Raw genomic sequence first — 12930 nt, 5'->3', positions numbered from 1 at the left:
GCTGCGTAAGTCAAGTCCAGCTCTGCCGCCGTGCTGTGTAAATAGCGCACCGCCTTGTAGACATCCTCCGCTCCAGCCTTGCAGAATCCGCATCCCACAACCTCCACAAACCTGTGCAGCCAATTTGGTTCCCTGACCCAGATTTACCACCACAACGTCAAATTGACAACCAAAACTTTGATTATGTGCAACTGCTGTGTATGTCTTCATAAGTATGTGCCTTGGTTTATGTGTTTGTGTGTAGGTGTGTCACAGTGTCTGTTTGTGTGTCACAGTGTCTGTTTCTTTCATTAATAAATATTGAAATACATAAATACATATAAATGATGTTCCAATCAAATGCCTGCCATGAGTCCCCGGGCTGATCTGGTTGATTCAGACCAGCCCGATCTCACATACATCCTGGTCCCGGATCAAGTATCTGTTGCCCGCCGATGAGCACCTGAGTGAATCACGGGGGGACTGCGGTGGTGCGCCATTCCAAGTTACGCAAAAGGTGCATGACCAAATTGCGCAATGGGGACGGTTCATGATGCCCCAGGTGCGTCATGGTGGTGCGCCCCTGGGACATGTCAAGACTGAGCGCTACGGTTGCGGTCATTACTTTGCGGGGTCCCGGGGGCACAACACTATTGCCCTCGGGGCGCCCCATCTGCCCCGGCGTGTAGTCTAGTGTTCCCATGTATAATTTATCTCGTTCTAACAATCTCATGCTTGTGTGTTTCTTTCATCTCATTTCTTGTCTCATTCTTATTTTCCATGTTGTATTTGGATATTTTGGTCCTGTACACCACTTGTACATATGTTATGCTCATTTCTATAAATATCTACTGCTTTTATTTTATAAAGAAATAATGGAAAACACAACATAGTGCCGATCTTCTCAGTTTCATAGTCCAAAATTCTAGCCTTAGGCTGGCTTGAACAATATAAGGGCTGGATCTCGCAGGGTACCCAGCTACTCTGAGCTAGCCCGGCGCCCGTCCCGCGGGTATACCCGTCACTTGGGTACCAAAATCAAGTAGCCTGAGCTGTACCCACGGGAATCGGGAACGGGATCAGGGTACCCACGGGATTGACAGGCGACGGGTATACCCGCTGTCCCGCGGGTATACCCGCATCCCGTTCCCGATTCCCACGGGTATGGCCTGTAGACAGTAGAGGCCCAGGGGGAAGTCAAAGAAGGTCAGGACTCAGCACCACGTGTATGACCTTCTTTGGCTTCCCCAATACCACAGCAGCATGACTTGAATCATTGAAGATCAAGAAGAAATCAATGTGATTGAAACACCTAAGGAAGACCGCCCTAAAAACCAAAAAGCTGATTTGGAAACCACTACTCCCTTGCAGAGAAGTTGGGTTTGGGCGCACTTCAAGGTTACCAAGGACAGCGAAAAGGTACAATGCCGAGTAACTACCAAGAAGAAAAACTCCCCGTGCAATCAGATTTTGCAACAAGACCCGACTGGAAGTACAAAGTCCATGAGTGAACACCTTTGACGGCTTCACAAAATATTACCACCTACCCAGGAAAAGATGAATCAGCTGTTGCTCCCCAACTTATTGAAACGTCAACGTGTTGAGCAGCGGGTAAGTTTTATTTTTACCGCACTTGAGGCTTTTTTTGGGTGGTTGAAAGTTATAGCTTGTCTCTCTCCTATAGCCTGTACTCGCAGTTGATCTGCTGAAACAAGCCATCACATACCTTGTTGCTGAGGCTGACTTGCCGTACTCGATCGTTGATTGGAAGTCCTTCAAGCATCTCTTGGAGTTGCTCAATCCAGCGACATCCAACATGGAATTTGGAAGGAAATGCATCTCCAGAGAGGTTGACATGCTCTATGTTGCCCACTGGAACCATCTCCAGGACCAGCTCCAACAGATGAAGTATCTCTCCTACACCGTTGGCGCGTGGACCTCGCCAAATGCAAAGGCTTTCATGGCCATCATGGCACACGGAATTACCTCGGATTGGAAGATTTATGTTCTTGTTGGAATGCCACCGGTGACTGGTGAGTATTTTGTGTACAAATAATAATAAAAGAATTCAAATTGATATGTATGTGAATGTGACCTAGGTCGTCACACTGGCCAAAATTTTGGCAATACTTTTGCTGATTGCCTGCTTGAAATGGAAATTTTTGATGCTTTGAACTGCATCACAGCTGACAATGCATTGAGCAATGCAACCTATGTCCGAGGATCACCTCAATGTTGTGAAGGGTTTCAAGCTGTCATAGATTTTGTAAACAGCCAATCTCGATGTGCTTGCCCCATCAAGAACATGACTTTGGTGTTGGATGTTCGCACTCGTTGGAACTCCACCTACTTGATGCTTGAACGTGCACTGAAACTCAGATTGGTCTGCACAACATACTGCGGTTCGAAGGGCGAGGTAGCCAAATTCACCCTCCTTGATGTTGAATGGGAAAAACTCAAGCAGATGACCGAGTTCTTGGCACCACTCCACGAGGTTACAAATATACTCTGTCGCTCAAAGTACCCAACACTAACAATGGCCCTTCCAATTTACATTTCACTGATAAAGACCATTTATCAAGTCTGATCGAAGTATAACTCGGAACAACTCATTCCAGCTGCCGATGAGATGGTGGCAAAGCTATCCAAATACCTCATCCTAGCGTTAGAGAAACCGGCCCCAATCTGTGCGATGATTCTCAATCCTCAAATAAAACCAAGCTACTTCAAAAAAAACAAAGGTTTCTTTGCTGCTCATAACATATCAGACATTACGCCGGAGAAAGCAATGAAAATCTTCCGAGCCGAGGCTGTTGGAATTGATGGAATATGTGCTTCATGCCCAATATGTGTGGCTGAGCCTTATCATTGTATCATCCAACAGTTACCTGTAAGACCAATGTGTGTTTAGCTCAGTGGTATTAGAGCAGCTCTCATGAATGTAGAAGGTCATGGGTTCAAATCCCATAACACACAATTCTTTTCACTTCATTGAACATTTACAGAGGCCAAAAGCTATGATAGAAGTCCTAGTCGGACTGGTACTGCTAAAGACAACGCTGCCAGTGCCAGCAAATCAGCCAAGTCGGCAAAGACCCCGAAACTGAGCGTGATTGAGGCGGACATATTTGGCAAAGCTTTGGTTGCCAACGACTTGACGGCCGAGATCAATCAGTACATTGCTGAGGTAAATGAGAGGCCAAGCTGCGACATCCTTGCCTATTGGTCCCGAAACAAAAAAATCTACCCTTCTTTGGCTTTGATGGCCACCTGTTTCCTTGGTATCCCGGCGACAAGCGCACCTTCGGAACGAGTCTTTTCGCGATCGAAGACAATCATTGGTTCTCAAAGACATAGCCTTGGCAGCTCTTCAATCGAGCACCTTCTCTGTCTGAAGGAATGGTACCAGAAGTTCGACGAAATGATGGACTCCCCTACCGTTACCCTCCACCCAGAAGACGACACAGATTTGCATAACTCCAATGGCAACGATGCCAACAATGCCAACGACGGCGATGATGAAGATGGCATCAATGATGATGAGTACAGTTAGGATGATTGAACATCCTAAATCTTATTACACAGTACTGTAGTATTGTATCATTCACCTCATCCATTATGGATGATTGAAATTAAAACTTAAGACTTCATGTGTGACACCCAATATACCCTCGAGTATCTCTGAGGGCGCCCGTGGACCGTACCCGCCGGTAGGCCGGGTACGGTCCAGGCAAAGAGGCGTCCCGGAGCCCTATACCCGCGGGGCGGACCGCGGGTATACCCGGAGAGGCCGGGAACGGGGGCCAGCCCTAAACGATATCATCGGTGAAGAAGCTGGTTCGCGTTTTGTTTCAACACGATGTGGCGATAGAGCGCACCACTATCGCCAAGAGCCCAACGGCAGCGACCTGACGTTGGAATCTCGTTCAACTTCAAGGGACTGGGACGTGGTTGGAGTGCGTCGTAGATAAGGAGGCCCGAGATGAAGAAAGTGATTATATAAAGTCCGTTTGGGCCGGTGAGTTCGGTAAACCACTTCGTCCACCGTCTTAACACCCACGCGGCGTTTTCTGCATCCAACTGTAGTGGTGGAGTGTTTTACCCACCGCAGTTTAAGACAGCGTTGTATGCGCTTTATAGAAGGACTATAGCAGAGAAACCCGACATTTCTACACGCATAAATGGGATTTAAACAGAAAAAAGACGATCCGGCGTGCTGAGGAGAGCGGAGAGGATTGGAGGAATCTCCAACTAGGAATTATTACCAGTCAAATCCTGCAAAGTGGGAAAGACAGTACAATTAAGAGGAGTTTTCTATAGCCTGAATAAATATATTATTCGAACGCATGGGTTCGGGTCTTCCCGCTCGCACGATGAGAGCCTCTGTCTGGCAAGAGGGATCCAAAAAGACGATTGTCCTGCCTCAAGGGCGGCGGCCCAGCTTGCCGTTGGGCAAGGAATAGTGCGAATTTCAACTACCATAATAATATATGTGAACTCAAGTGGATCGGCCGAAGATCCCGCGGCTTTGCCATACAGCTTCCATCTTCGTTTCTTGTCTCCCGGTATGGAGTCATAGAAAGGAGGCCGAAAGGTACTCAAGCGAGGGTCATCAATCAGATCACTCAGCATCTTCTAACAATTACAAAACACTGGTACGTCTTGTTCTTTTGGGCTTGAATGTTTGAATATCAATGCATCTTATGTGAGAAGTGGCCCATCGGGAGAAGATGGTTTGTTATGATCCTACGAGTACATGCATAATGCGTGAGACGTCCGGTTGAATGTGGGAACCAAATAAATCGAAGATCTTTTAGGATTCTGACAAGCAAAAAAAATTGTCTGAGTCAAAAGGCTGCCGATCAAACTTAATCCATACGGAACGACCCAATGAAATCCCATGTGTACTTTTTAAAAGGGGTTTTTCGAGTGCATCGGATGGATAGCTAAACTTAGCAATAGGATTGAACGGGTCTGAATCATCAGATATGGAATGCATGGAGAGCTATGGAGAGATTCGTAGGATTGAAATCCTAAGTAGATACATCATGCACACCACACGCGCGAAGAGAAAGAATTACACCAAGTGCCAGAACGAGATGGAACGATAGAGAAGATAGAGGCATGACACTGAGATTGAGCTTATGTGGCTAGCTTGACTGCCGGCAGCTATGATCGACCGGGAGGCAAAGCCGGAATGGAGGCCTGGGAGCAAACGCTCAGATTGAAAATGATTCGCAACATGAGAAGTATACATTGTATTTACTTAGCAAGAACTCTATTACAACTCGGACAACCGATGAAAATGGCTAAACTGAGTCACTGATGATGGATGATAGTAGACAAACAACTAAAGATAGACCACAATTCTGAAATATAGGATGGCAGAGGGGGGTGCGGATTCTCCAAGCTGGGATTTTCCTCACCCAGCCCAACTTTTCTACTAAAATTGGGACTACTGTCAAACGGTGCCTGTTTCTGTCAAACTGTGCCTGCTGCTGTCAAACTGCGACTGTGCAGTAGTAAGCTGCCGCGACCAATACCGGCGCCGAATGCTCTTTCGTCCCTCCATTTGCACCTTGAGGCTTGATTCCTCCATCCAGGAGATTCCAGAAATTACGGGGAGACATGCCTGGGCTGAAACCATTGGCTTGAGTTTATTTTCTGGGTTCCATTTTTCATCAAAACTGCTGCCCTTATAGGAATCATTCATGACTGGGTTATGGGTGTGCAGCCAATTGGACATTGGACTGCCGGGATTTCTAGAATTAAGTTTGCTGCGACTCAAACTGAGATATTATTCGAAATCAACTTGGACAGTAAAGTTTGGCTGGGTGAAGAAAATCCAACCCTGGAGAATCCGCACAGATCCGCACCCACCTCTGCCATCCTTTTTCAGAATTGCTGAATATCTGTATTCGTTTGTCTATCGTCATTCAGTTTAGCCTTTTGCAGTTTCTCATTCATCGGCTTACCCGAGTAATAAAGTTTTTACTAAACTTCTCACGTTGCGATTCATTTTCAACATGGGCGCTTGCTCCCAGGCCTCCCTTCCGGCTTTTCCTCCCGGTCGATCATCGCTGCCGGTAGTTAAGCTAGTCACGTAAGCTCTATCTCAATGGATCGACATGCCTCTCTCTTCTCCATCGTTCCCTCTCTTTCTGGCTCTTGGTGTTGATTCCTTCTCTCTCCCCCTCTTCCTCTTTGTGCGTGTGGTGTACATAATTGTATCTATTTAGGATTTCTAGGAATCACTCCATGCATTCCATATCTGATAATCAATTGAGTCCCGTTCAATCATTTACTGGCTATTCTTTTTAGTTATCCATCCGACGCACTCAAATAACCCCTTTTAAACAATGTGGGACCCCATTGGGCCGTTCCGTATTGTTTGATCTGTAGCCTTTTGACTCAGATAATTTTTTTGCCTGTCAGGATTCTGAAAGATCTTCGATTCATTCGGTCCCCACATTCAACCGGACGTCTCACGCATTATGTACTCGTAGGATCATAAAACCATCTTCTCCCGATTAGCCAGATGCATTGATATGAAATTCACACTATGTACTCCTTGCCCAGCGGCAAGCTGGGCCGCCGCCGTTAGGGCAGGACAGTCATCTTTTGGGGTCCCTCTTGCCAGGCAAAGGCTATCATCGTGCGAGCGGCGAAAAAAACCCATCAGTGCCGATGGACTTTGGACCCATGAGTTCGAATATAAAAAAGCAGCGTTTGCTTTTTTGTTTTGCTTCATCCTTTCCTTCATCATCATCTTCAGACCGTTATCGTAGCCTATATTGCAGCTTTAGATATCACACCTTTTAGATAATATAGCTAAGGAAAACTCCTCCTGATTCTACTGCCGTTCCCACCTTGCAGGGACGTTGAAGAACAGCTCCAGTCATAAAACAATCCCTGCTCCTTAATTGCCCCCTGTGACGGGTAAAATAATTGCAAGTTAGACTGGTTTAGATTCCTCCAATCCTTTCCGCCTGCCTTAGCGCGCTGAATAGTCTGTACTCTGTATACATCACACATACGTATAGGATTGTCGGTTTTCTCTGCTGTGGTTTTTCTATAAAGCGCATAGAACGCTGTCTTAAGCTCCTCATTAACAAAATAGCAACATGGGCTCTGTTCATGCGATGAGTAGTGCTGAGTTTCCGTTCTTATCACTACATCTTTTAAGCCACTCATTCTCGGGAATCTTCTTCACACATCGATTCGACTTCGGGAACCTCTTGTCGGGAGAACACTCCACCACAAACAGTTGGATACAAAAAAACGCCGTGTTGGTGTTAAGACGGTGGGCGGAGTGGTTCACCGGGCCACATGGACTTTATATAATCAGTTTCTTCATCTTGGGCCTCCTTATCTACGACGCACTCCGACCACGTCCCTTGGATGGTATTCCAACGTCAGGTCGCTACTGTTGGGCTCTTGGCGATAGTGGTGCGCTCTATCGCCACATGAAGATCAATAAAACGCGAACAACCTTCTTCACCGATCAAGCCAACCGTGTCGGCCCCTTGAGCCAAGTAATGCTTGGACCAGCTGGGAGTTGGTTTGGGAGACTGACAGGTTTGGGCTCTCATATCATTGTCCTCGCCGATGGGCGGCAGCTCATTGAAGTATGTGGCAAGAGGTCGCGAGAGTTTCCTGACCCTGGCTTGACTCTGGACATGTTGGTATCTTCCTTTTTTCTGATCTTCTCACAGCGTTCCTCTACATGTTTGTACATGCCACTACATGTCTTCGTCCGAGTGGCGCCTGCTGAATGCGAAGTTCCGAAAGCTAACGAGCATGCCTTGTTATCCTTGCCCCTCTTACGACATCAATCATTGATCTCTCAGCTACAAGGGCATCATTCCGAACGGGCAACTAGCTCTGCCAACCGGTCCAGCATTCAAGCACCATCGCCGAGCGTGAGTTACATCAGCTTTTTCATCACTCTATCTCCGGTTTTGCCACTCCGCTCTTTCCATGCCACCTGGTGGGCGTTTCGCCATTACATCGCGTGGCAGCGGAGTGAAGCCATTCAAAATCCGACCGCGATGTAATTATAATCATAACTCTCTCATATTTACATAGTCTTGGTGATTCTACGTCATCCGTCTCATTTCAATCAAACAGTGGTGGCACAAACGTGCCAGTCTTTAACCTTAACGCGATAGTACCCTTACATAGACCCAACTTTCCTTCCCCATGATCACATATCACGATAACGTAAATCATTTGCTAACTTTCGACTGATCTCCTTGCTCTATAAAAATGTCGTTACAGCATAGCGCATTCAATGTCATCTTCCCACTTATCACAAGTGACGCCAAAAATCACCAACTCCGTCATTGAGCTCATTCAACTATGTGAGACCTGGTCACCTCTGTCCTTTGATATTGCGTCTGTAGAAGGCTAATCCTTGTCTTACGCAGGGAAAAAACGAAGCCAAATTCTCGATGAAAGTGGGGAAAAGTACTTTAAAGCAGCTCAAGATCTGAGATTGAGTACAATGGTTAGTTTGTTCATATCCAATCAACGCTTCCCATGGGCTTGACTAATCACTGTGAAACCCTTGGCCATGTTTTAGGATACCATCTCAGACATCATCTTTGGCAAACCTTTTGGTGTGATGAGTGCGAGACTTTCTCACCTCGACAATTCTAATGGCGCCTTATCTGCGGATGCCAGACCTCAGTTTCCAACTCTCGCGCGTGCCTTGAATGTAATTATTGCGCAGGTTGCTGGCTGTTATCTTGCACCATCAAAGCCACTTTTTTGGTTTATTCAGCGACTCTTCAACAGGGAATGGCGTCAAGCCAAGTCTACGGTCTTTGACTATTTGAAGAACGAAGTTGAACGAGAACGTGTAACTCTCTTGGAGGAGCAAAGTTTTGGAGGCGTCGATTCTAAGGACCCAGACAACGTTGACAGTATACTTTCGTTGCTGGTCAGAGATGAACAGCTGTCTAAGTTGAGGGGCGAGAAACCGCTCAGCACAGTAAGCAGCTATATATTTAAAGTATCATAATACCATCGATATACTGATTAGTGATCCCTGTAATTTTGGTCCACAGGATGAGATCACTCAGGAGCTCTTAGTTTATTGGGTTGCTGGTCATGGTGAGTCACCTCCCCCGAAGCTTCTCTTGATTGAAATGGATCACATCAACTGAAGAAACTTGTCCAAATTACCATTATAGGTACAATGGCCTGCACTTTGGCGTGGGCAGTAAAACTGCTATCAAACAATCCAGAGGTCCAATACAAACTTCGGGAACAACTACTCAACACGCTCCCGAGCTTGAATGAACGTCCCCCCACCTTCGCCGACTTGAAAGTGTGCAGCTCGGATCTCGGCTACCTTGATGCGACTTGCTTTGAGATCCTTCGATGCGGAAAAGTGCTAGGGGAGGTGTCGCGAACTAGCCGAGTGGATACAGTGGTGATGGGGCATGTCATTCCCAAAGATACTGTCGTAATGATGCCCCATAGTCGCTTAGGCGGTGCGCAGAACTGTGAATCCGAATTTCGACCGGAGCGCTGGATAGATTGTGATGGGAAATTTGATGCACAACTTCCTGGTCCTCTACATGTCTTTGGACACGGGCAACGGGGCTGCTTTGGAAAAAATCTTGCGGTTAGTAGCAGCTCGACCAATGAATTCCATTTCTGCCACCGCTTCTTAAACTTTGAAATTGACTTCGCATTTCATTCCAGGTTTTGGAGTTGAAATTATATATCGCGATGCTTTGCATGGAGTTATTCTTTGATCGAGTGCCGGACGAAGTTAATTCTATGGACGCCGTAGAGCTGGTGGCCAATCACCCGCAAACCTGCGTTATCCGCCCGATACCTTGGGCCAAGATCAACGACGACTTATAATCAACGATTCATCTATGAAATCCGTCATCTGTATCATCAACTTCAAGGACCACCTGACCATTTACATCGTTTTTCTAAGATATTTTCTTTACTCCCCGCAACCATAGACTCTTTAGTCCATCAATTCGCTTTTCGTTGGTGGTCTTTCATACTGAAAATCACTTTATAGATACCCAAAAGTAGATCATTATCGCAGATTGTTTCCATTTTCACACATTGTCCAAAAACGCATCGTCTGCAGTTATATATACACATTTACATTCATCCAATATAGACGAGCGAACTGCCGAAACATTTTTTTGTACTTCTACAAGATTCATTTATGTTTAGTTCAATCAATATAACATTAAGCTAGATATTCGTCAATTTATCCTTTATTAGTGGAGGACTTCCCGTGCGATCTGGGACTCTCACAGATGTCAATATAGACCCGAAAAGTCTAGATTTTTGCAGGGAAATCTAGCTTTTTGGGGTCCAGATCACTTCTGGGAGACCCACAGATTCCGACGGGAAGTCCTCCAGTGATCATATAATTAGAAAAAATTGATGATCGGAGAAAAATAAGACAATATGACATCTAACTTCTAACTTCTTGCAGGGAATGTGGTAGAATGTGGTACTTAGCTACTACAAATAGTGACTGATAGAAATAGGGCCAAGCAATTTGATTCTAAAAATGATCGAAATCATCTATGTAATTCATTGGTTGCCAACTACTAGCGATTACCTCAAGCATTTTTGCAGCTTCGCCCCAAGTCTATTTCGCTGGTCATTTTGATGTTGAGCGGTGCCGTCTAGAGCTTGGACCGGCGGACTCAAAGCGGAGCCGGCTCAGTCAGGCTATCGCCGCCGGCAACACGGCTTCGGCCGTGTCACGCGAAAACACAAACAAATTGCAATAGCGATGCCCGGGTCCGGCGCCAACCCGCTCCGCCGCCGGCCACTGTAAATATTCAAATCAAACTAGGTTGAGAATTATCATATGCATTAGAATCATGGTTTAAGAAGCGGGCACGTTTTCTCATGGTTTGCGAAGCTTGCAATCAAGAAAACTTCTCTCACTTCAAACCGCACCTTGTTTTGGCGGCTGAGACTGAGAGGACACCAAAATGGCAAAGCAGTTCCAATACGACTGGGTCTGTCTGGATACTCAGTGGTAGTTAAGACCCGTAGAAGTATCATCGCGGGTGTGACTGCACTGTGCCATGAAGGCGCCAATCCAGTCATTTCAGGCTTGAAATGTTGAATGTGCCTGGAAAGCATGCGCGATTTGGATAAGACTTTGAGGTGAGAGGCACATTGCGGACTACTATTATTTATATGGTGGCAGCCGTCTTGGGTAGCTTTCTGATCAATTATGGTGAAAATAGTTCACGAAATCATTTTGGCTTATCAGTACAATTTGGTCCAGCTACTTTTCGGGCTTCTTTTTGACCTGTTTCCACATCCGACATTTCCTTCCAACTTATTGCCGTCATGCGGTTACCAGTTTGAGAATGCTGCGCGAAAAGAACACCAAGATGATTTCGAAATGTCGCCAAAAGATACCCCATTGCACTAGTTGGTAGTGATATCTAGTTAAGAGCGAAACGGTAAGTATCAAATCAGGAATGCCTCATAAATCAACACAAAGTTCTTCACCACTTCAGCTCGAACGATATCTCCCGGTCTGAAACAATCCCAAATTATCACTTTATCTTTATCAACTTGTCTTACATCCTGGGACCGAATCGTGCCTTGAAACTCCTGTCCGATCGGCAGAGGAATGTCGTCGACCATCATGATCGACAAATGGGCTTGCGGTTTCGTCACCTTGGTAATCATTCCAATCACAGTGGTTCCCACAACCGGTACCTTCGCACATCGTGAAGAGCACTCAACTGAAATCGTCTTGAGACACACAAGAGTCGATCAGTAACTTGATTGTAAGAAGTTCGGCTCGATTCCCACTTGGATTTTCAACTCACGCCTGCACTTCTTGTTGGTCGACCCACAACAGACGCATAGAACTTCCCCTGTCTTTCAAATGTACCGAGACCACATTGATAGGTTGCCGATGGTCGAGTCTCATCCGAGGTGACTAGCTCTTGTCCAGGGATGACTGATGAGCGACTGGTTATGGAGTTGGAAGTCATTGCTGATTTTGTGTTGGAAGAGGTCCGGGTCGTAATTTTCGAAGAGCGCGAACGTGGGATGCGACGGATGCGAGCTGGCCCCTGGGGCACTTGGCGCAGTCGCTGCGGGTCACATCACAAAAGGACATGACGCGCGCGGGGAGCCCGGCTCGATCGACCCGACATCCCGAGGTGGACAGGACCAACATCAAAGAGCATTTCCCTTCCGAGGCCTAACGGGACAACGCAATATTCAATCGGCAGCTCTCATCGATCATTCAGCAAGCATCATGTTGACCCGATACGCCCTTCGATCCCGGTCGATGATTAGCCACGCAATTTCTAAGCTCAACGCCGTTCCGAAGCTTGTGGCTTACTCCACGAGGGTCTCATTGTACCCTTCGAGCAGCAGTTCCCGGAGCACCATCCCTCGATTCCGTTCAGCCAATCACCCTACGACCAACTTTCAGTCGGTTCGGTTTGCAAGTGGCGGATCATTAAGCAAGGATGACATTCAACGTAGAATCCTCGAAGTATTGGGAAGCTTTGAAAAATGTGACCCTGCCAAGGTTTGTAATATTTTGGCTGCCAGGCATGGTTGCCGTACTAAATAGCTTCCTCATCCTCATCAGATCACCCCTACCGCCTCCTTCACATCGGACTTGGGCCTGGACTCTTTAGATGCAGTCGAAGTTGTCATGGCGATTGAAGAGGTAAGATGCGATTAGCTGCCGATTTCTTCCACTTTTCCGCTCCACTAAACTGAACCCGATCGCGGATTGCAGGAGTTCTCGATCGAAATCCCAGATGAGGAAGCTGATCAGATCACTACAGTCAACGAAGGTGAGCCCCAATTCTCCAAACGTTCTTTTTCTTCAACCGCATCAGCTGAGCAAATTCTGCTCCTGCTTCTAAAACAGCTATCTCATACATCGAAAGAACCCCCGAAGCAATATAA

The 12930-nt window shown here is 46.5% G+C and overlaps 3 protein-coding genes across 3 annotated transcripts; 2 read left to right on the top strand and 1 right to left on the bottom strand.

Moving 5' to 3' along the window:
* Positions 1 to 7103: 7103 nt before the first annotated feature.
* Positions 7104 to 9858, top strand: PtA15_3A172 (uncharacterized protein; the record flags this gene model as incomplete). The annotated part of the gene is made up of 8 exons (XM_053167114.1): positions 7104 to 7660; positions 7830 to 7901; positions 8260 to 8342; positions 8409 to 8488; positions 8564 to 8974; positions 9051 to 9096; positions 9177 to 9613; positions 9694 to 9858. The coding sequence occupies 8 exons, from the start codon at positions 7104 to 7106 to the stop codon at positions 9856 to 9858; spliced, it is 1851 nt and encodes a 616-aa protein (XP_053018363.1).
* A 1379-nt stretch (positions 9859 to 11237) lies between these two features.
* Positions 11238 to 11993, bottom strand: PtA15_3A171 (uncharacterized protein; the record flags this gene model as incomplete). The annotated part of the gene is made up of 3 exons (XM_053167113.1): positions 11238 to 11432; positions 11500 to 11748; positions 11826 to 11993. The coding sequence occupies 3 exons, from the start codon at positions 11991 to 11993 to the stop codon at positions 11238 to 11240; spliced, it is 612 nt and encodes a 203-aa protein (XP_053018362.1).
* Positions 11994 to 12262: 269 nt separating this feature from the next.
* Positions 12263 to 12930, top strand: PtA15_3A170 (uncharacterized protein; the record flags this gene model as incomplete). Its single annotated transcript, XM_053167112.1, has 4 exons — positions 12263 to 12541; positions 12605 to 12685; positions 12758 to 12815; positions 12893 to 12930. The coding sequence occupies 4 exons, from the start codon at positions 12263 to 12265 to the stop codon at positions 12928 to 12930; spliced, it is 456 nt and encodes a 151-aa protein (XP_053018361.1).

The sequence above is a fragment of the Puccinia triticina genome, chromosome 3A (genome assembly GCF_026914185.1).
Source record: "Puccinia triticina chromosome 3A, complete sequence".
In the NCBI taxonomy this organism is placed as follows: Eukaryota; Fungi; Basidiomycota; class Pucciniomycetes; order Pucciniales; family Pucciniaceae; genus Puccinia; species Puccinia triticina.
The sequence above is the reverse complement of the archived record's forward strand: the minus strand, read 5'-3'. Positions and strand labels throughout refer to the sequence as shown.